General features: G+C 43.0%; 1 protein-coding gene and 1 long non-coding RNA gene across 4 annotated transcripts; one reads left to right on the top strand and one right to left on the bottom strand.

The window, feature by feature from the left end:
• Nucleotides 1-1,646: 1,646 nt before the first annotated feature.
• Nucleotides 1,647-10,518, top strand: DYNLT5 (dynein light chain Tctex-type family member 5). Of its 3 annotated transcripts, none has more exons than XM_074962282.1 (5): nt 1,647-1,690; nt 2,187-2,339; nt 4,250-4,335; nt 8,609-8,733; nt 10,117-10,518. In XM_074962282.1, exons 2-5 carry the CDS (start codon nt 2,227-2,229, stop codon nt 10,318-10,320), a joined length of 528 nt encoding a protein of 175 aa, XP_074818383.1. In that variant the 5' UTR covers nt 1,647-1,690; nt 2,187-2,226; the 3' UTR covers nt 10,321-10,518. The 3 variants fall into 3 exon arrangements, with proteins under 3 accessions (XP_074818383.1, XP_074818382.1, XP_074818384.1); XM_074962281.1 differs by lacking the exon at nt 1,647-1,690 and adding an exon at nt 1,719-1,842; XM_074962283.1 differs by lacking the exon at nt 1,647-1,690 and adding an exon at nt 1,771-1,842 and having other exon boundaries at nt 2,216-2,339.
• A 6,828-nt stretch (nt 10,519-17,346) lies between these two features.
• Nucleotides 17,347-19,720, bottom strand: LOC141992934 (uncharacterized). The gene is made up of 3 exons (XR_012640694.1): nt 19,671-19,720; nt 18,282-18,348; nt 17,347-17,518 (listed from the first exon to the last, which is right to left on the bottom strand). It is a non-coding gene; the product is annotated as an uncharacterized LOC141992934 (long non-coding RNA).
• Nucleotides 19,721-20,026: the final 306 nt, after the last annotated feature.

The raw sequence follows: 20,026 nt of genomic DNA, 5'->3' as shown, positions 1-20,026 counted from the left end.
AATGGGTTACCTCAGGAGGTGGTGGAATCTCCATCCTTGAAAACCATTAAGGCTTGGATTGACAAAGCCCTGGCTGGGATGATTTAGTTGGGGATTGGTCCTGCTTTGAGCAGGGGGTTGGACTAGATGACCTCCTGCGGACTTTTCCAACCCTAATATTCTATTATTCTATGTGATTTTAGAGCACTTTGAAGTATCATCTCTTAAACCAGAAAAAGCTTTGCTCTCTCAGGGCAAAACTTGTAAAAGGTGCCCTGGGGGAATAGCACGCAGACAGCAAATAATGTTAATTCATAAATCAATTAACTGTTACTTGTAAAAATTAACTTTGTGCTCAAAGAGCATGTTTGCTGTAGTTTGGGGGGAGGATGTGCTTTATTTTTCATATATAGCAAAGAATTTGTATCTTTGCTACCTTCAACATGCAGGGCTGTAACATACACATTTACATGTGTGGTGTATGGAGGTGGGAAGTATGAGATTGTAATTAAAGTTATGTGTAAAGAAGATGGTGCTACAGTAGGGCCAGTCTTCAAGGCAGCTCTACCTTCACCTCACCCAAACTGCGAGCTAAGGCCTGGTCTAGGCTACACAGGGCACCCTAAGGTAGCTTACATGGACCTAATTATACCAATATACACACTACAGCCTTGCTCCTGAAGATGTAAGTGCCCTACTACACCACCAATAACTCCACCTGAGGCTTGCAGGAGTAATCAATTATTTTTTGTCAAGATATAGTCAAGGTCTAGACTCCAGAGTAGATAAAGAAACAACGATAAGTAAATAAAAAGATTTGGGGGTCCCTTCAAAGATATCTGGCAGTCTGGCTTTGGCCTGTGGTCTGCCTATTGACTACCCCTGCAGCATAGGGCTTATGTGGGTGTAGTTAGGATGACCCCCGTCTCTGTAGATACTCCATTCCTTACATCAGCTGTTGGCTGTCTTGTCAATTTCACAGCTCCAGCAGAGCCTTGAAAGTGATAAGAAAGCCAGGCTCAGGGCTACCCCAGCCAGGCTGCTGCTGGGTGTCCACTCCAAGCCAGGCTGCCACCCCAGCTCACAGCTTGGGCTGCCGGCCCATCTGGGCTCACTGCTGGGAGCCCTACTGCCCGCAGGGGCCCTGGCTGGCCTCTCGGCTCCCCGCTGGGAGCCTGGCTGCTGACTGGACTCTGGGTGGAAATCTTCCCGCTGGAGCCCCAGGCTGGGATGTGAAGGCGCGAATCCCAGGGGGGGAGCTGGGGGGAGCCGAGAGTCCTGGCGGTTCCTTGCAGCAGGAGAAGGCCAGGAGGGAGCCCGTCAGCCACAGAGCACGGCGGCCCCTGCCAGGGCTCCACGGGCGCCCTTCCGCGCCCCACAGACCCTCTCGCCGAGGGCGTCGCCGTGTCCAGGGCCCGGACGAGCGCAGCCCGGGCTGGAGCCCTGTGCCTGCTACGCCGCGCCGCGGCCTGCGGAGAGAAGCTGGGGAGCGGGAGGGGAGACGGCGCGGGGTCCCCCCGAACCTCCCCAGGCCGGACCCGCCCGAGGGGGGGTGGCGGGGGGCCGGGCCGCAGGGTGGGGGGGAGGGGTGTCACTCTAGAAGCCCCGCCCCCTCCCCCTGCTGCCATCCAATCAGAAGCAGAAGGGGGCGAGCCGAGCCGGCCCGGATAGAACCCGGCTCGCGCACGCTGCCCCCGCCCCGCTGGCCGCGGTGAGCCCCTCTCCGCGCCGTCTGGGCCGGGCCCAGGGTGGGAGCCGCCCCCGGCAGAGGAGGGGAGGCCCCGGAGGGGGGGCGTGTTTGGCCGTAACCTTGGAAACCAGCCGCCGCCGCAGCTTCTCTGGCAAGGGGCACTGCGGGTGGGGGTGAGTGCGGGGCTGGGTCGGGGGCGGTTCGGCGGAGGGGAGCTGGGGGTGTGGCCGGGTTAGCTGGCGTGGGGTGTGCCGCGGGGTGGGAAGCAGGGCAGTGGGCCTGGGCTGACATCTTATCTGCAAACTCAAAACAGAGGTGTCATTTCGTAGTCAATGATGCCCCAGTTCAGTTGTTTCTGGTAGGGTACATGGAACAAACTTTAGGCCAAGGGTTACTAGTTCACTATAGTATTGTAAAATCTCCTTTGGACCGATCAGTTTTCGATAGCGCACAGACCTCCATATACTTGACTTGCTAAAATATGTATACTCTTACTACGGCCACCTGTATGTTTCAGGGTCTCCATCATTCTGTATAAATTCTCAGACTGAATAGGCATGTCAGACATAGCTAAGGATAAGGCAGCGCGCCTGTTAAAGAAAAGAGGCAGCGTATCCTCTCTAAGCAGCCATGAAGTCAGAGCAAAAGAAATCCTTGGAAAAAACAAAGAGTAAGTAATTTTTCTAATTTGGATTATAAAATAATGTAAGGAAAATGTTGCCTTGAGAAATAAAAAGGGTAATGGATGAGGGGATGCTTTGAATCTAACTCCTGTTTCTGAAGCACTATGAGAAAGCTTCTTTGCATGGTAATTACAAAGGAAAAATGTTCTGTCATTCAAGCATCACTGTAAGAGTGCTTTTTCTCCTCATGATTACTTCACTAAATCTGAGGAACCCATAAATGTTCGGGACCCTTTAGTCTAAACCAACAGTCATAAGCAAGAAATTTAATGTTGGTTGATGTAATTGTTTTGGGGATTACTTGAAGAAGAACTAGTTCTTGGTCATGGTAAAGGTCCATCCTTAGCCCCATGTCTCATCTTGAGAGGCCCAACAAGCTGCTTAATGCTCTGGCTCCAATCCAGCAAAACACTTTAAGGATATGAGTAGTCCCACTGAAGTCAGTAGGATTACTCGCATTCTAAAGTTAAGCAAGTGCTTAAATGTTTGGATCAGGGCCTGTATGCTGAGATCAAGCCCATGGAGAGTACCCATTTAAAAATGTTCATTGTAACTGGGTGACTTCCTTGTTTTTGCCTTGGTGAGGGAGGAACTTCTTAGAGGCTTAAATTCTTTTTTTTTTTTTTAAAGATATTCATGTTTATAGCTCCCTCTTAAAAACCTTTCCCTCTACCACCTTTAAAGGGAAGGGGAAATATTTGGGATATCACTCTTCTAATTAATCCTTTGGATGTGCATTCTGAGCATAGCTTCTGTTTTCAAAACTAATGTGCATTTAAGAAAAAAAAATTTGAATTTGCTATCTGTGACGGGTTGAGTAAAGCAAAACAATCGCTTTTAAACATTAATTTGGTTTTACTATAGCAACACAGTAATGAAGCCCAGAATTTAGAATGGATTTAGAATTTAGAATGCAGTGTTTCTCCAGTCACTTTCATAAATGCATCTGATGGCTGCTAGATTGCATCTGATGGCATCTGTCGGAGATTAAACCAGGAACCTCCAGAGCAAAAATCATGAACTCAAGGGTGGAGGCTATAACAACTCATATCCCCCATAGATTGGCACAGAGGGAAAACAATAACACATTTGCCAGTGGGTTCCATTTGGAACCAGAAGGTAGATTTCATCGGACTCCTTGTGAAATATTCTAGAGTATTCCTTTTTTAGGGGACATCTCAGTCCACAGACTTGTTTGGCAGTAGTTTGGATACAAAGAAGAATGACAAACTATTTACCAAAATTATATTTTGTAAAGCTGTAGTTTAAGGTGAATTTTGCCTGTTTCTTATATTGCACCCAATTCTGTGGTATCAGAGTTCCTATCAGATTGATTTTTACTTATTTCCATCCCACTCCCCCACCATCCTACTTAAAATTGAGTAGTTGGCCACCAAGCTGCTTCTAAATTCTGGGCTTCATTACTGTATTTCTGTTATAGTAAAACCAAATTAAAGTTTAAAAGTTATCATTTTGCTTTACTCTGCTCAACCCCATGCAGCTAGAAAATTCAATTTTTTTTTCTTAAATGCACATTACTTTCCAAAACAGAAGCTCTGTTTTGAATGCAGTTTGGCAAATTAATGCATTATGTTCTTTGAAAACAGTTAACCTTACAAGAAAGAGCAGATATTTTGCTTCCACTACTCTTTAGTGTTTAACTGGGTGTAATGATGTGTCCCACTGAGTGGCAGCATATTTCTTTAGCGCCTAATGTCCTGAGAAAAGGCATTCTTAACTGGTCCCATTTTGACATAAATAAGTCCAAAAATTATTTTAACATTTTCTGAGAGAAAAAGCTGTGTGTCTGTACCATCTAAAATTTTGCAATTTATTTTTATCAACATAGTTTTCAATATACACTAGTTTATACAGTCACTTTTTGAATTATTTTTAGCTCCATGAGTACAGTGTCTTATATGGATGAACCTGGCCATGATATTCCTCGTCTTGCCATTCAGTTGGAGAACACTTATCAGCTGGGTATGGAACACTTCCTCCTCCATCTCACACTAAAAAAAATAAGCTCAATACAGGTGATTGGGTGAAATTTAATAGTCTGTGATATATTTGTTAAACTAATTGCTCTAATGATCCCTTCTGGTCTTAAACACTATGAATCCAAAATGTAAACTGTATAACTCAGATATTGCCTAAATGGGGAAACAGTCAAAATGTAGTCAGTTTTGAAAGGAATTCAAACTTCTGTCATTTCTATTAATACATTTGCCCCTGAGTCCTCTTTACCAGTTTTTGTGGTTTTACAATCACCTCTCCCTGTTTTTAAAAAACAAAAACAAAAAAACCCCACCACATCACACCTTTCCTTGCTGTGTAAAAAACCTACAGGGGAAAAACGCTGAAATAGACTAGATGCCAAATAGCAGTTAAATGCATCAAGTTATCAAATTAACAATTTAAAATTCAGAGAAAAATGTTTTTCTCTAAACTTTCAGTTATTATAATATTAGGTGCAATCTGTAACAATTGTAAGTTGAAAATTTTCAGGGAGAAGTGGGATTTTGAAGTTGATAGTTTCTCTTTAAGATAACTTTCTTTTATCAAGAGTGCTTCTCTTAATTTGTACACTGGGAGGCATAGTAATTTATCTGTTTAATTTATTTATATTGAGGTAATACTAAGGGCTCCAGATCAGGGCCACTCTGTGGTAGGTACTGTACAAACTCATAACAAAAAGACTGTCCCTGCCCAAAATTGTTATGGTCATAATGGCTCCCGATAAAATAGCTTTATCATAATAGAGTCTCAGCACGAGAGAATATTGGGGATCAACATTTTTCTTAGTTTAGAATCGAAAACCGCATGATGTATATTTTGACTGAAAACAAAATTTAGTTGTCTAAAGTTTAACGTGTGTAAGGTACTACTAATCCAGATAATAGCAAGAAAAGGAGTTTATCCTTTTTGGCCAAAGGTATAGGAGCAATCAGTTTACAGCATGGTAGATGGATAAAGCTTGTCCACTTCATGTCTTTAGAGCTGGGTGGAAAACAGTTTTCCCATCCCAGTAAGATATTTGAGATTTTAAAAAAAAAATCCCATTTTGAATTGGGACAAAAAATTGCAACCTTGAAAACTTTCACGAATTGACAAACCAAAAAAGATTTCAGTTTGGGTCAAAATTTTGTTTTGATAATTTCAAATTGTTTGTTAAATTTCAACCCTTTTTCATTTTTAATCTTTTACTTCTTTTTTTGATTCCCATCCATCAGCTCAACAACAATGATGCGCTAAATGAAGTCTTTCCTCCACTTTCTATCTTGAACAAAGCTATGAAGCTGGTACATCTTTAAACATTTTTGTTTTGTCATTCTTCACTGCATTTATCCAATGCATCCTCGGTCTTCCTCTTTCTAATTCCATGCACGCTGGTATTTATTGCCATGTATGGTATCCTTTCTGAGTCCATTCTTGATATGTGTGCAAACCATCACAGTTGTCATTCTTGAGTCTTCTGTACGTGTGTTATATCATGCCCTAGCTGTTTTCTTCTCCATTTTTCATTTTCTGCAGTCTTGAAGCTCAATATTCCTCTCCGCCAGTTCATTTCTGCAGTGTAAAATCTTTTGTCCTTCAGATTTCCTCATGTACCAGCATTCCAATCTGTATAGCAAGTGTCAGCATGACAGTTGTCTCATATACGTTGATTTTTGTTTTTATCAAAAAGTCTTTAGCCTTCCAGATCTTTCAGTTTTTCAAATGCAATAGTGGCTAGTCCAATTCTTGTTTTTATGTCATCTTCACAATTCCCATTCTCTGATACTCTTTCCCATTCTACCTTGTCAGTTATTCTCTGTAAATCCTCCTTAGTCAATTCTGGGAGGTCCATGTCATCTGTGAATCTAAGACTCCTCCCTTTTCGTCTCTCAGTGCTACAGCCATTACTGCTTCCAGTACCAAGTAAAACAAATCTGGTGATAGCATGCACTCCTGTTCTCGTGCTGAACCATTCCATCAATTTCTTGTCTGCTGTCACTGCACTCATTGATTTTCTGTAGATGTTTTCTATCTGCTTGATCAATTTTGGGGGGCTGCTATACGTTGTCATAACTTGCCATAACCCTTTCTGCTAAATGAAAAGCCTCTTTGAAGTCTATACAGTTGTAGTAACAGGTTCGGTTGTGTTCTGTGTATTTCTTTGATATTTGTTTTATCACAAATAACTGATCTGTTGCACTTTGATCTGGTCTAAATCCAGCCTGTTCCTCCGCAAGTGCCATTTCCTCCTCTTTCTCTTCTCTAACCTCTTGGAGAATGCTTTCCCTGGTGCTATTTTACTGTAACTAACTTAAATGTTTCAAAACGGGAAACTGCAAATTTTCATTTCTAACATTTGAAACAGAACATTTGATCAATTTTGAAACTTCTTGTTCCAGTCAAGAAACTTATTGAAACTGACCTTTTCCTGCAAACAGTTTCACTGAGGACTAATCAAAATTTTTCAGTGGGAAGATGGTTTGCTGAAAAATTCCTGACTAGCTGTACATGGCCCACTTGTAGATCTTGCAAATTATCTTCCTGTAAGGCAATCTTTTCTACTGAGACTTATGCATAAGAATGTACTTAGAACACTTTATAGGACCAAACAAGTGTACTTTCTGCCACACAACTGCGTGATCCACAACCACATTTTCCCAAGGAGATGATAGAGTACGATTGAACTTCGAGGCAAATGAGGGATTCTGCTGCCTATAGTACTTCCAATACTTTGAAGGGTATTGCATCCCCATTCAATAGATTTCAGCGTGCAAGAGGTATAACAACCTGTAGGTATTTTTTGTGTGCACCTTAGTTGGTTAACATCAAAAAACACTCAGATACTGTGGAAAAGAGGTTAAAAAAACCTTAGATCAAAATAAACCGAAAAAGGAATTGTGGGGAAGGGGTCACAAGGTTATTGTAGGGGCGGTTGCGGTACTCCTACCCTTACTTCTGTGCTGCTGCTGGCGGCGGCGCTGCCTTCAGAGCTGGGCAGCGGGAGAGCGGTGGCTGCTGGCTGGGAGCCCAGCTCTGAAGGCAGAACCACTGCCAGCAGCAGCGTAGAAGTAAGGATGGCATGGTGTGGTATTGCCACCTTTACTTCTGCACTGCTGCCTGTAGAGCTGGGCCCTTAATCAGCAGCCGCCACTCTCCAGCTGCCCAGCTCTGAAGGCAGAAGCGCAAAACTAAGGGTGGCATGGTATGGTATGGCCACCCCTTACTTCTGCACTGCTGCTGGCAGGACGCTGCCTTCAGAGGTGGGCGTCTGGCTAACAGGTGCCGCTCTCCAGCTGCCCACCTCTGAAGGCAGCGTAGAAGTAAGGATGGCAATACCATGACCCTCCTAAAATAACCTTCTGACTCCCACCCCCCACAACTCCCTTTTGGGTCAGGACCCCCAGTTTGAGAAACGCTGGTCTCCCCTGTGAAATCTGTATAGTATAGGGTAAAAGCACACACAAGACCAAATTTTATTGTGGGAGACCAAATAGCATGGTCCGTGATGCATTTTTCATGGCTGTAAATTTGGTAGGGCCCTTGTCATAGCATTTGTTTCAAGTGATTGTTAGCAGATCACAACTAGCCATATATTTACTCTCCAATTAGAGGGATCCATTGATATCTTACATTGTCATTCTTGTTTTACATGTCAGTTTAATATTCTGGTAAAAATTCTGGAGGGGAATGAGAACAAACAAGGAATCTCATTAAAAATTCCGAAAGTGCTACAAACCTTAACTTGTTTATACTTAATTTCCTGGTAAATCTATTACAAACTTGTAGTTAAAGAGAAAAAAATATGATTTTGAAGGTGCTTTATTTTCCAGTAATAAATATCACTCTTTCTCTGTTTAATTTGTGGGTGAATTAATGCTCTTGAAATGAAATATTGTAATAGCACTGGCTAGAACCAGAGATGCTGTGCAAAGTTAAATGAAGCACCTCAGTCTTGATCTTTAGCATCCCTCCTGTTTCAATTCTGGGTCTCTTTTAAATAGACTTAACCCCATACCAAATTGTGTGGTAGCTTTATAATATGAGATCATAAAAATATTTTTAGTTTCCACCTGATCCAGGATTTGAATTCAGGTCTCCAGAGAGACACATAACTAGTGTACTAGTTCACTTTCTAGTTAACCCCCTTTCTTTGGTCATTTTGATTAGTCGGGTTAAAAAAGCAGTTTACAATGTGTGTTCAGTTATTCTCAACATGGACTTATAAATTAAAGCACTATAAAATATCTACATATACCAGGTCCTGCAAAACGTTTTCCCGTGGTCACAGTAAATAATATTTTGAAGGATGTGCTGACTAATTATCTTCAAGAAGAAAAATATGAAGCAGAGCTATGCAGACAAATGACAAAGACCATCTCTGAGGTATAAAAAATAAATTATTAGTACAATTAGGCTTTTTAAGTAAACTATGGATCAGATTCACCCCCTCCTCAAATCCATGCATTGAGGGGTCTTTCATGCGCAGTCTCCCCACTTTCTCTGGTAGACCTTTTTCTGTATGTCTGGGGTATGCACTGGGGAGGGGAACATGACTTGTCAGGCTTGTGACAAGTGGGTGGTCCAGAGACTGCATATCATCCTTCTTCTGGTCCTCAAAATTTACCCAGAAAATGGAACAGTCCCAGGCTGTTGTAACTTTTGTGCATAGCCCCTGCATGGTCACAGGGGCTGCTGTGGCCAATGGGGAGTGGTTCCACTTAACTTGTCCTCCCAAGGAACCATGTGAGTGGGCATTAGGTGTACCACAGGCAATGTGGGAGAATTTTGCTAGCTCTCCTTCTGTGGATCCCCAACCAGATTTTGGGATAGGCAAACCCTGTACCCCTGACAGGACAATGCCTCTGATTTTTTTCCTTTTAAAATCTCCTTTCCTTGGCTTTTCATTTTAGAAGAGACAATATTAGTAAGTAGAATATAGGGCTTAGGAAAATTTAAACGAGTGAACTAAAGGTTTCAAGTTAAAATCTATTAAATCCCTGTGTGGATGCTCTCATTTACAAGTTAAGTGGCCTCAGTTCACTGTAGCTTAATCCTCCAGAAACAACCAAAATAGCCCCTTCATGATACTTCTGCATTTGTGCTGTTGCAAATTCTGCTTGGTAACACATGTGCAAGTCTTCAGTGAGTTTGCTTAGGTGTATTAGAGTGGAACTTGGGTATCATCAACAGATTTGTTTGAGAGAGAATAGCATGTGCAACTTATTCTTTTAGCAAAGATGGATCTGTAAAGCTAACAGAAGTAAAAGGCAGTAAAAACTTGTGTGTTCGGGTATTTTTGTTTATTTGGTTTTATACATTTTAGTCAACATAACAGATCATCTCCATATGTATATTCAGTTAAGAGTGAAGGTGCCATCTTTTTCATAGACAGTTTTCATATTTGAACTGTACTTTGCTCTCTCTAACTAATCAAGAAGATGCCACCACTTTTTAAAATGCAACTCCTGAAGTTAATCCTTTGGGGATATGGCATTTCCAAGAACTGATATCACTATCATCAGTGTTGAAAATACTGATTCATTGGTGCTGTAACCTCCGTCTGACATATTCCACCCTCTAATGGTACTGGAATACTTACAGGATGATGTTGCAGGTCTGTGGTTCGGTGATTACCAACAAGAGTCTTGAAAATGTTTAGTAATACTATACATAACATGTTTATACTTACTGTATCAATGCAGTGATTTTTACCTGTGAACCTACTGTAGAAAGAATAATTTATCTGAACATGTTTCTCTGTTATAGGTTATTAAGGCTCGGGTAAAAGACCTTATGATACCAAGGTACAAAATTATTGTGACTGTACATATTGGACAACTAAATGAACAGAGCATGCGAATTGGAAGCAGATGCGTTTGGGATCCTGCAAGTGATACGTTTTCATCGTATGTTTTCAAAAATACCTCACTATTTGCTCTTGCAAATGTCTATGCTGTTTATTTTGAATAATGAAAAGCTCTAGTTTATTAGTGGAAGAAAAATATCTAACTTATCGTGTTTATATTGTAGAAAAACTGTTAGAAGACAGGTTTCAGTGGTAGCCGTGTTAGTCTGTATCAGCAAAAAAAATGAGGCGTCCTTGTGGCACCTTAGAGACTAACAAATTTATTTGGGCATAAGCTTTCGTGGGCTAGAACCCACTTCATCAGATGCATGAAGTAAAAGATACAGGAGCAGGTATAAATACATGAAAGGATGTGGGTTGCTTTACCAAGTGTTAGGTCAGTCTAACGAGATAAATCAATTAACAGCAGGATACCAAGGGAGGAGAAATAACTTTTGAAGTGGTAAGAGAGTGGCCCATTACAGACAGTTGACAAGAAGGTGTGAGTAACAGTATGGGAAAAATTAGTGTTGGGGAAATTAAGTTTAGGTTTTGTAATGACCCAGCCAGTCCCAGTCTTTATTCAGGCCTAATCTGATGGTATCTAGTTTGCACATTAATTCCAGTTCTGCAGCATCACATTGGAGTCTGTTTTAGAAGGTTTTTTTGTTGAAGAATTGCCACTTTGAGGTCTGTTATTGAGTGACCAGAGAGATTGAAGTGTTCTCCAAATGGTTTTTGAATGTTATAATTCTTGACATCTGATTTGTGTCCATTTATTCTTTTGCGTAGAGACTGTCTGTCTGGTTTGGCCAATGTACATGGCAGAGGGGCATTGCTGGCACATGATGGCATATATCACATTGGTAGATGTGCAGGTGAATGAGCCCTGGATGGTGTGGCTGATGTCGTTAGGTCCTCTGATGGTGTCCCTTGAATAGATATGTGGACAGAGTTGGCACCAGGGTTTGTAGCAGGGTTTGTTCCCTGCGTTGGTGTTTTTGTTGTGTGGTATGTAGTTGCTGGTGAGTATTTGCTTCACGTTGGGGGGCTGTCTGTAAGCGAGGACTGGCCTGTCTCCCAAGGTCTGTGAGAGTGAGGGGTTGTCCTTCAGGATAGGTTGTAGATCTTTGATGATGCACTGGACAGGTTTTAGTTGGGGGCTGTAGGTGACGGCTAGTGGCGTTCTGTTACTTTCTTTGTTGGGCCTGTCTTGTAGTAGGTGACTTCTGGGTACTCTTCTGGCTCTGTCAGTCTGTTTCTTCGCTTCACCAGTGAAGTCTGTAATGGGCCACTCTCTTACCACTTCAAAAGTTATTTCTCCTCCCTTGGTATCCTGCTGTTAATTGATTTATCTCATTAGACTGACCTAACACTTGGTTAAGCAACCCACATCCTTTCATGTACTTATACCTGCTCCTGTATCTTTTACTTCATACATCTGATGAAGTGGGTTCTAGCCCATAAAAGCTTATGCCCCAAAAAATTTGTTCGTCTCTAAGGTGCCACAAGGACTCCTCATTTTTTTTTTTTTTTTTTTTTTTTTTTTTTTTTGTTAGAAGACAGTCAGCTTACATTTGTTTTAAAAAGGGTGAAATAAGCCTTTCAGTGGTAAATGTAATAATCATGCACACTTAAACCATTTTCTACTCTTGCTACTTTCCACAGGAAATGATTCATACTAAAATGACATTTTGCAGTTGACTCTAATTGTTTTTTAGAACCACATATCACTGTATTAGCTTGTATCATTATTTGTTTTTGTTTTTCAGTGCGAGGATTTTGGCTCTTAACTAGTAAGAATTAAGAGCTCTGAGGAAAATCTAGATAAGTATCATGACAGATAATAACAGTTCATTATGTTTAGAAATGTTTTATTGGACTGTAAGCAGCAATGTGTCTAATCTGTGGTATGTATATGAAATTCCGTTTCTATTTTACTTATAATAAAATCAATTAGTTAAAACTGCACTGTGCAAGAGTTGGAATTAATGTTTTTAATTAAGGTGGTTTTATTTCTTTATAGTTTCTGGATTAATATAGAAATCCTGTTAAATCCTTGTCTACTCACCTTTATCTTTTAGGCTGTGTCTACACTACAGACCTTACAGTGGCACAGCTACAGCCATACCAGCCATGCCACTGTAAGGTCTCCTGTGTGTAGCCACTCTATGCCCGCAGGAGAGAGCTCTCCTAGTGGCATAATTAAGCCACCCACAAGAAGCAACGTTTGCTATGTGGGCAGGAGAGCCTTTCCTGCCGACATAGCGCTGTCCACACCAGCACTCTTGCCGGTGAAACTTATGTCAGTCAGGGGTGTTTGGTTTTTTTCACACCCCTGACCAAGAAAAGTTTTAACAACAAAAGTGGTAGTGTCGACAAAGCCTTAGTTTCATAAACGGCTTGAACTGTGCTATCTGTTTTGCTCCTTGTCATTTGTATACCTACAAACACACAACTTGAAAACAGTTGATAAATTACCCAGAAAAATTGAGATGACAACTTCAGAATAGAAGAGGAAACACTTTTGTTTAAATAGCATAAGAAATTTGACATATTGCCAGATACCATTTTCTGCCCAAATGTACCAAGTGATTTTTAATTGTTACATCAGGGTACCACTAAGGCAGAGCATGAGGTCATTTTAAATGCTGAAACCAGAATATATAGATATTAGGGATATGTGCTGCTCTGGATTCACTTATGGAATCCCCATTGATACAAAAAGAGTTGTGGACAAAGATGGAATTTATACCTCATACAAAACCCTTTATATTACATTTCTTTGGGCCAGGTTCCAAATTTCTGGTATAGGGAGATGCAGCATCCTTGCACCATAAAACCCTTTTCTTTTGGCTCTTGGGGACTCTTCCTGAAGGGTAGCAGGAGATGCTTCCACCTCAGGGTAACTTTACCTCACAGAGAACATTGAATTGGCACACTCCCCAAAGTCATCACAATACCTTCTTCCCAGTGAGCACTGCCTATTCTCCTTCCTCTCCTCTGACAAGTCCTTATAAACTGGCATACTTTCTGGGTGAAGCTATCTTTCAGTCCTCAAATATTTGTGTCCTCCTTTCTGCCCCGCCCCCCAACCAAATAAATTGTATGAGAGTACTCTTGTATGACAGATGAGTCTGAACTCTCTTATATACTTCTCTGAATCTAACATAGCATGGTACAATAAATCCCCTTTTTATTAATTATTGGATGCATGCGCTATCAGGGAGGTGCTCTTAGAATGTTCTTTGTGTAGTATTTGGAAGCCAGAATGTTGCAGTTTAGAACCTCTAGCTATTCCTGCTAAGTTCTGTAATATTTGGTTTTGTATTACTTTAAACTCTTTCTTTTCTATTTGAAGAAATGTGGAGGAAGGGGGAGAAAAGTAGGAAATGAAGTTATAGGAATTAACACTGTCTGATCCCTGATAATGCTATCCAGATCTATGTCATAAGAGCTCTGATAAACTAGCTCTTAGGCACAGGGAGTTGTGGAGCACGGAATCCAGTGGAGGTCATTTGGGTGCATGCTTTCACACCCCTAACCCCCAAGTAGCTGGGTAAAGCCCAAGTAGTTTGTTTGATTTTGCAGAGGTGGGGTTGTGACTGGTTCGGTCACAGAGATCCCCTTGGGACTGTCACCTGATGTGCTGAGATTACCTCTGAGCCCGTTTTCCCTGCCAGCTTGGGACTCCGGAACCTGTCTTGTTGAGCCAGATACGCTAGCCTGCTGCAACACAGATGCAGGTCTGGTCCACGCCCACAAAGCTGCAGACTTTACAGAAAACTAGCTTAGCAGGTTACCTGCCTCCAGCACCCAGACACCCAGCTCCCAATGGGATCCAAACCCCAAATAAATCCGTTTTTCTCTGTATAAAGCTTATACAGGGTAAACTCATAAATTGTCCGCCCTCTATAATACTGATAGAGAGAGATGCGCAGCTGTTTGCTCCCCCAGGTATTAATCACTTACTCTGGGTTCATAAATAAAATCACTTTTGTTTATTAAGTATAAAAAGTAGGATTTAAGTGGTTTCAAGTAATAACAGACAGAACAAAGTAAGTCACCAAGCAAAATAAAGCAAAAACACGGAAGTCTAAGCCTAATACATTAAGAAACTGATTACAGGTAATATCTCACCCTCAGAGATATTCTAATAAGCTTCTTTCACAGACTAGACTCCTTCCTAGTCTGGGCCCAATCCTTTCCCCTTGTACAGTCCTTGTTAGTTCCAGCAGACATCTAAGGTGTTAAGCAGGGGCTTTCTCATGACTGGCTGCCTCCTCTGTTCTGCTCCACCCCTTTTTTATAGCTTTGGCACAAGGCAGGAATCTTTTGTCTCTCTGGGTCCCCACCCCTCCTCTTAAATGGAAAAGTACCAGATTTAAGATGGATTTCATTAGCAGGTGACATGGTCACATGTCACTGTAAGACCCCAGCCTCCATTTTTCCTGGGCAAGTAAACAGAGCCATTTACAGTTAATTAATTCTGAAGCACCCTTAATGGCTTCCACTTAATATGTTTACATCAGTAATACAAGTTTATATCTTATTATATCTTCAGACATAGAAATAATACCTGCAAACAAATAGGATGAACACACTCAATAGATTATAAGCTTTGTAATGATAACTTACAAGAGACCTTTTGCATAAAGCATATTCCAGTTACATCATATTCACATTCATAAGCATATTTTCATAAAGCATATGGAGTGCAACCTCACAGGGTTGTGGGAGGAGGAGGGGAGAAATGGCCTTATATGGTATGCAGGTCAATTTCACTTGATTAAGTCCACCTTCCACACAGCTTGCATTTTAGATCTGTGCACTTCAGAGACCTGTGGATATATTGAATGGATTAGATCATATTCATGCACATATCACTCCCATAATAAGCTTACCCAAGAATTTTCATGGAAGATCACAATATATCATGATTCCAAGCAGGTCTGTTTGGGTTTTAATTTTATAGTAGAAAGAAAATATGTAGAACATAGGTTTTAAATTAAGTGACTTTTTAAAGCATCAAAAATAAATCTCTCTTAGCATTTGAGGAAAAATTGAGCTGGTTTCTATTTATTTTTATACATAGAGCCATGTGGGTTTATAGTTAATGTTCTATCAGAAAAAAGAAAAGGAGTACTTGTGGCACCTTAGAGACTAACCAATTTATTTGAGCATAAGCTTTCGTGATGAAGTGAGCTGTAGCTCACGAAAACTTATGCTCAAATAAATTGGTTAGTCTCTAAGGTGCCACAAGTACTCCTTTTCTTTTTGCGAATACAGACTAACACGGCTGTTACTCTGAGTTCTATCAAAGTAGCTATGGTTTAGCAAAAGTGAAAATAGCACAGCTGCATCTGTAATATGAACCAACCGGTTTTAATGTTAAATAAACTTAGCTTTACAACATAAAAAAACATATACTGCAGTTATATTGAACCGTAAATATATATATATCCCACTACCCAGATATGGCAGGGGATTCAGTTTTATCTTGTGGTAGAGTGTCCAGGCCCTAACTTTTACAGCACTGAAATGTCTCGTTGCTTAACGAGCTGATGTACCTTACTCCATGGATCATTTGCTTTTTTTGAGGCTTTCATCTCCTTTTTCATCACCTTTTTCAAGATGAAGCAGAGGTGTTTCCAAAAGATGGTAAATATCTGGTAAAAAAGCCTCTAAGACTTCTGTAGAACTAGGGTTCTCAACCAGGGGTATACATACCCCTGGGGATACACAGAGGTCTTTCAGGGGTACTCAACTAATCTAGATCAGTGTTTCTCAACCTGGGGTGTGCAGCCCCCCCAGGGGGGGTCATTGGATGGGTTTAGGGGGATTGCAAGTGCAGGACTGGCCTTAGGGGGTGGCAAGCAGGGTAATCGCCCGGGGCCCAATGCCACAGAGGGCCCCGCAAAGCCAAGTTACATGCTTCAGCCCCGCTGCCTTGGAGCTCAGGCTTCAGACAAGGCTCACAAGTGAAAAACAGGCTCAAGTATCGCACTGAAATGTAAGTAAAATATTTATATTCCAATCGACTTAGTTTATAATTTATATGGTGAAAATGAGAAAGTAAGCAATTTTTAAGTAATAGTGTGCTGCAACACTTTGGTATTTTGTTGTCTGATTTTGTAAGTAGTCTTTAAGTGAGGTGAAACTTGGGGGTATGTGTGGCGGTTCAATGACAAGACAGAACACAGCTTTTAGCAAGCAAGCAGGCTGGTCTCTGCTAACGGGCTTCTGCCTGTCAGCTTTCCACCTTCCCCTTTATTCTCTCTCTCCCCGCGCATTACATTCTCCAACAGATAAAAGGAATACACTGGCTTTGTTTAACATTCTTATTTACCAATTTCTATCTACCGCATTCCTTGCTCTCGGGCCTTGAGCCCAGTCCTGAGAGGCTTCCCACGATACATGTCATCTTCGCGAGATTCCAAGGTTGATGCCCTTGAAAGGAGCTGTGTGTGCACTACTCCTACATAACACTCCGGGTGTGCCCTGAATGTTGCCAAGCGCATAAACCTTTATGAATCCTACATCCCCTCCTTTTTTGTTTATTTGTGCTCGGCCATCTCATGGTAGCCATCAGTTTGCATTTGCAAGCCAATTAACTCCCGGACAGGCAAGGTCATAACTCGTGGAGCCTGCCAGGGCGGGTCTCGACAAAGCCTTAACAAAAAGGAATACATTGTACACAGCAGCAGCAAAAAATAAGCTTAAAAGGTAAAGTGTGATTGGCCGGGCCCCAATTAGCCATACTAGAGTACTGGGAAGAGAGGTTCGAGTAAGCGGCGAGCATCATCTCATTCCCAATTTCCTCAGGGTGATGACATACTGGAATAAGGCACGTACCTAACAATTCTTCAGCTGCTACAAAATCAAATAAACAAAAGTGGGTAACATTTGCTATTGAAGCCAATCTTTCCCATAGGTTATATGTCATTCGGGCCCGTAACGGAGAAAGCGTTCCCGAATCAACCCCTCCAGGAAATAGCAGGCACAAAAGGCATACAATCAATACAGAATTAGCAGTAATTTGGGCGAGAATTGCCACAAACAAAGTCTCAAGAGTCTCTGGCTGTTGGTTTGCTGCCAGTCTTCGTTGAGCCGCGGCGACCAATGCTTTTACTGCTCCGCATGTCACGGGCTGGCTTGGGATGCTACGTCTCCTCCGTTTCCGTCCCGTCGTTGTCGACCTGGGAGGCACCGCGTTCTCCTCCAAGGTCAGCTGAAACTCCGGTATGGGGTTCGACAGCCCCTGGTGCCATGCCATGCTGTTTCAGTGCCGGTCGCACACACCGGCTGGAACCCACAACGGTCCTGCAGGGAGAAACACAGCAGCATATCCCCAACCCCAAGTAATTAAAGGCACTGGGCCCAGCCACTGCGGATCGGGCAGCTGATGGTAATAGACACGCGGTCTTTCCATTTGTGAAAATGCCGATCCGCGGGGGTCTGCTGATCTGCGTTCAGCGTTAAATTATTTAAAGGAAACAAAAGGATATGCAGTTGTTGCTGAATGTCTCCTAAGGTTTGGAGACGCAGCTCCCCTTGTTTTAATAGTTTGTCAAGCAAGGTTTTTAGCGTGCGATTTGCACGTTCAACAATGGCTTGGCCTGTGGAATTATAAGGGATCCCGTGTTTGAGACGGACGTCCCATTGGGCACAAAAGGTGAAAAGTGCTATGGAGCAATAGGCTGGGGCATTATCCGTTTTTTTTCTGGCTCGGGTGACCCATAACAGCAAAACAGGCTAGCAAATGGTGAATAACTTTGGCAGTGGCTTCCCCACGCTGTGGGGTCGCCCAAAGGAATCCTGAATAGGTATCAATGAAAACATGTAAAAACGAATAGGGGTGGAATAGTGGCACGTGAGTGAAATCCATTTGCCACAGCTGATTCGCTGCGGTACCTCTAGGGTTAACGGCATAAGAAAAGGTAGGGGCAGCAGCGGCACAGTGGGGGCAGGAATGAACAATAGAATGTGCATGATCAGCAGGAATATGAAATTGTCGGGCCAAAACAGAGGCAGACTGATGAAAAAAGGAATGGCTTTCAGTGGGGTCAGAAAAAAGGGAATTTACCTGACCACGTAACGCGCGATCGGCGCGCGCATTGCCTTCAATGAGTAGCCCAAGCAGAGGGGTATGACTGCGAATATGAGCAACAAAATAAGGGAAATTACGAGTGGTGATGAAATACTGTAAGGACAAAAACAGGCGAAGAAGGTCCGCATCGACCTGAGGGGTAATGAGGGCAAGGGGTAAATGATCAATTACCTGATAAACATAATGCGTGTCCTTAATCAAATTAAAGGGACAATCAGCAAAAAATTGAAAGGCCAAAATAACAGCAGCTAATTCCAAGGACTAGTAAAGCTCTCCAAGCGCTGTGCATGCAAATATTGTTGTACAAGTGAATGAAGCGCTTTCAGCTTTTCTAGAGGGAGGGGCCACTGGTCAATCCATATGGGCTCTAAGGATTGCCATACCAATGGTAATGCGGATGGCAAGGTGGGTGAGGGAGGATTTTGGGCCATTATATATTAATATCGAGGGTGCTGTCCAGCTTTGTAAGTAAATCATGGCCCCAAATATTAAGGTGGACAGGGAGTACAAAAGGGCGGATTGTAGCAAGGGCACAGCCTCCTGGTTTAGAGACCGTGACCCAAGACAAACTTTGGCACCTGGGTTTGCTACCCCCGATCCCCCACAACTCTTTAGAAGGAACTGTTTGCCAACCGACCGGCCACTCCGGATCACGAATCACCGTAACGTCAGCTCCAGTTTCCACCAACCCTGTAAAAGGAACATTATTTAAGAGAAGTGTTAACTGAGGTTTCGAGGGGCAGACCGACATTGTCAGAGCAACAAGTGGAGAGGACGTATTGTGAGACGGCGACTGAGACAGCGTCGATCCAAAGCCGTTCCCGCCCCGGGTTCGATCCTCTGCGGCTGGCACCGGATAGGGGACTAAAATCAATTGTGCAATTGACCGTCCACGCGGGAGCAACTGTGGAAGATGGGTCCATACCTGAACCTTAATAACACCGGTGTAATCGGCGTCAATGACTCCTGGGATGACAAAAAAACCCTGTTTCCCAGCGTGTGAGCGAGGGAGAACCAGACCCACAAATCCGGCAGGGAGAGGTCCCGTCACCTGTGTAGGTATGGCGCAAACCTCCCCTGGCAACTGAAAATCAGCGTCCTCCTGCATAATCAAATCAAGCCCTGCACTTCCGGCAGTCGCCGCCCTCATGGAATCTATGGATTGTAAGGCAGAGGAACAGTTGTCTGAGTGGGAAACACCCCCGTTTGGCCCTGGGTTCGGGGGGGGACCCATCGTGCGGTTTCCCGACCCGCTATGACACAGATTAGCCCAGTGATAGCCCTTCCGACACTTGGGGCACTTCTTTGAGGGGCGGGCGGGCGCCGTCGATGAGCGGCACTCCCGCTGAAAGTGACCCTCCTTACCACAGCGGTAACAACGCTTCCCCTCCTTCCCGGTTTTCCGCAGGGCGGCGGCCAGAACTCCAGCTTTATGTGCTTGGGTTCCGATGTTTTGGCACGCCCGCAGCGTGTCCGACAGCTCTAGAATTCCAGAGGCTTGGGCAGCCTGGAGAGCACGGCGGCAATCCTCGTTCGCATTTTCAACCGCCATTTTTAACAGGATCTCCTGAGCTGCCGCAGGGTTATCCACCTGTCGGAGGATAGCCTCCTGCAATCTGTTGGTAAAATCCATAAAGGACTCTGATGCACCCTGACGGATACTGGCAAAGCTTTTAGTAGGCCTGCCCGAATCCGGGACCTTCCGGAAAGCATGCTGGGCG

Source organism: Natator depressus, chromosome 8, assembly GCF_965152275.1.
Source record: "Natator depressus isolate rNatDep1 chromosome 8, rNatDep2.hap1, whole genome shotgun sequence".
Lineage (NCBI taxonomy): Eukaryota > Metazoa > Chordata > Testudines > Cheloniidae > Natator > Natator depressus.
This window is presented reverse-complemented; position numbering and strand designations above follow the sequence as displayed.

Coding starts and splice junctions, on each gene's coding strand:
- DYNLT5 (XM_074962282.1), top strand. CDS start 2,227: ATGTCAGACATAGCTAAGGATAAGGCAGCGCGCCTGTTAAAGAAAAGA. Junction 2,340..4,249: donor ATCCTTGGAAAAAACAAAGA/GTAAGTAATTTT, acceptor AATTATTTTTAG/CTCCATGAGTACAGTGTCTT. Junction 4,336..8,608: donor GGAGAACACTTATCAGCTGG/GTATGGAACACT, acceptor TACATATACCAG/GTCCTGCAAAACGTTTTCCC.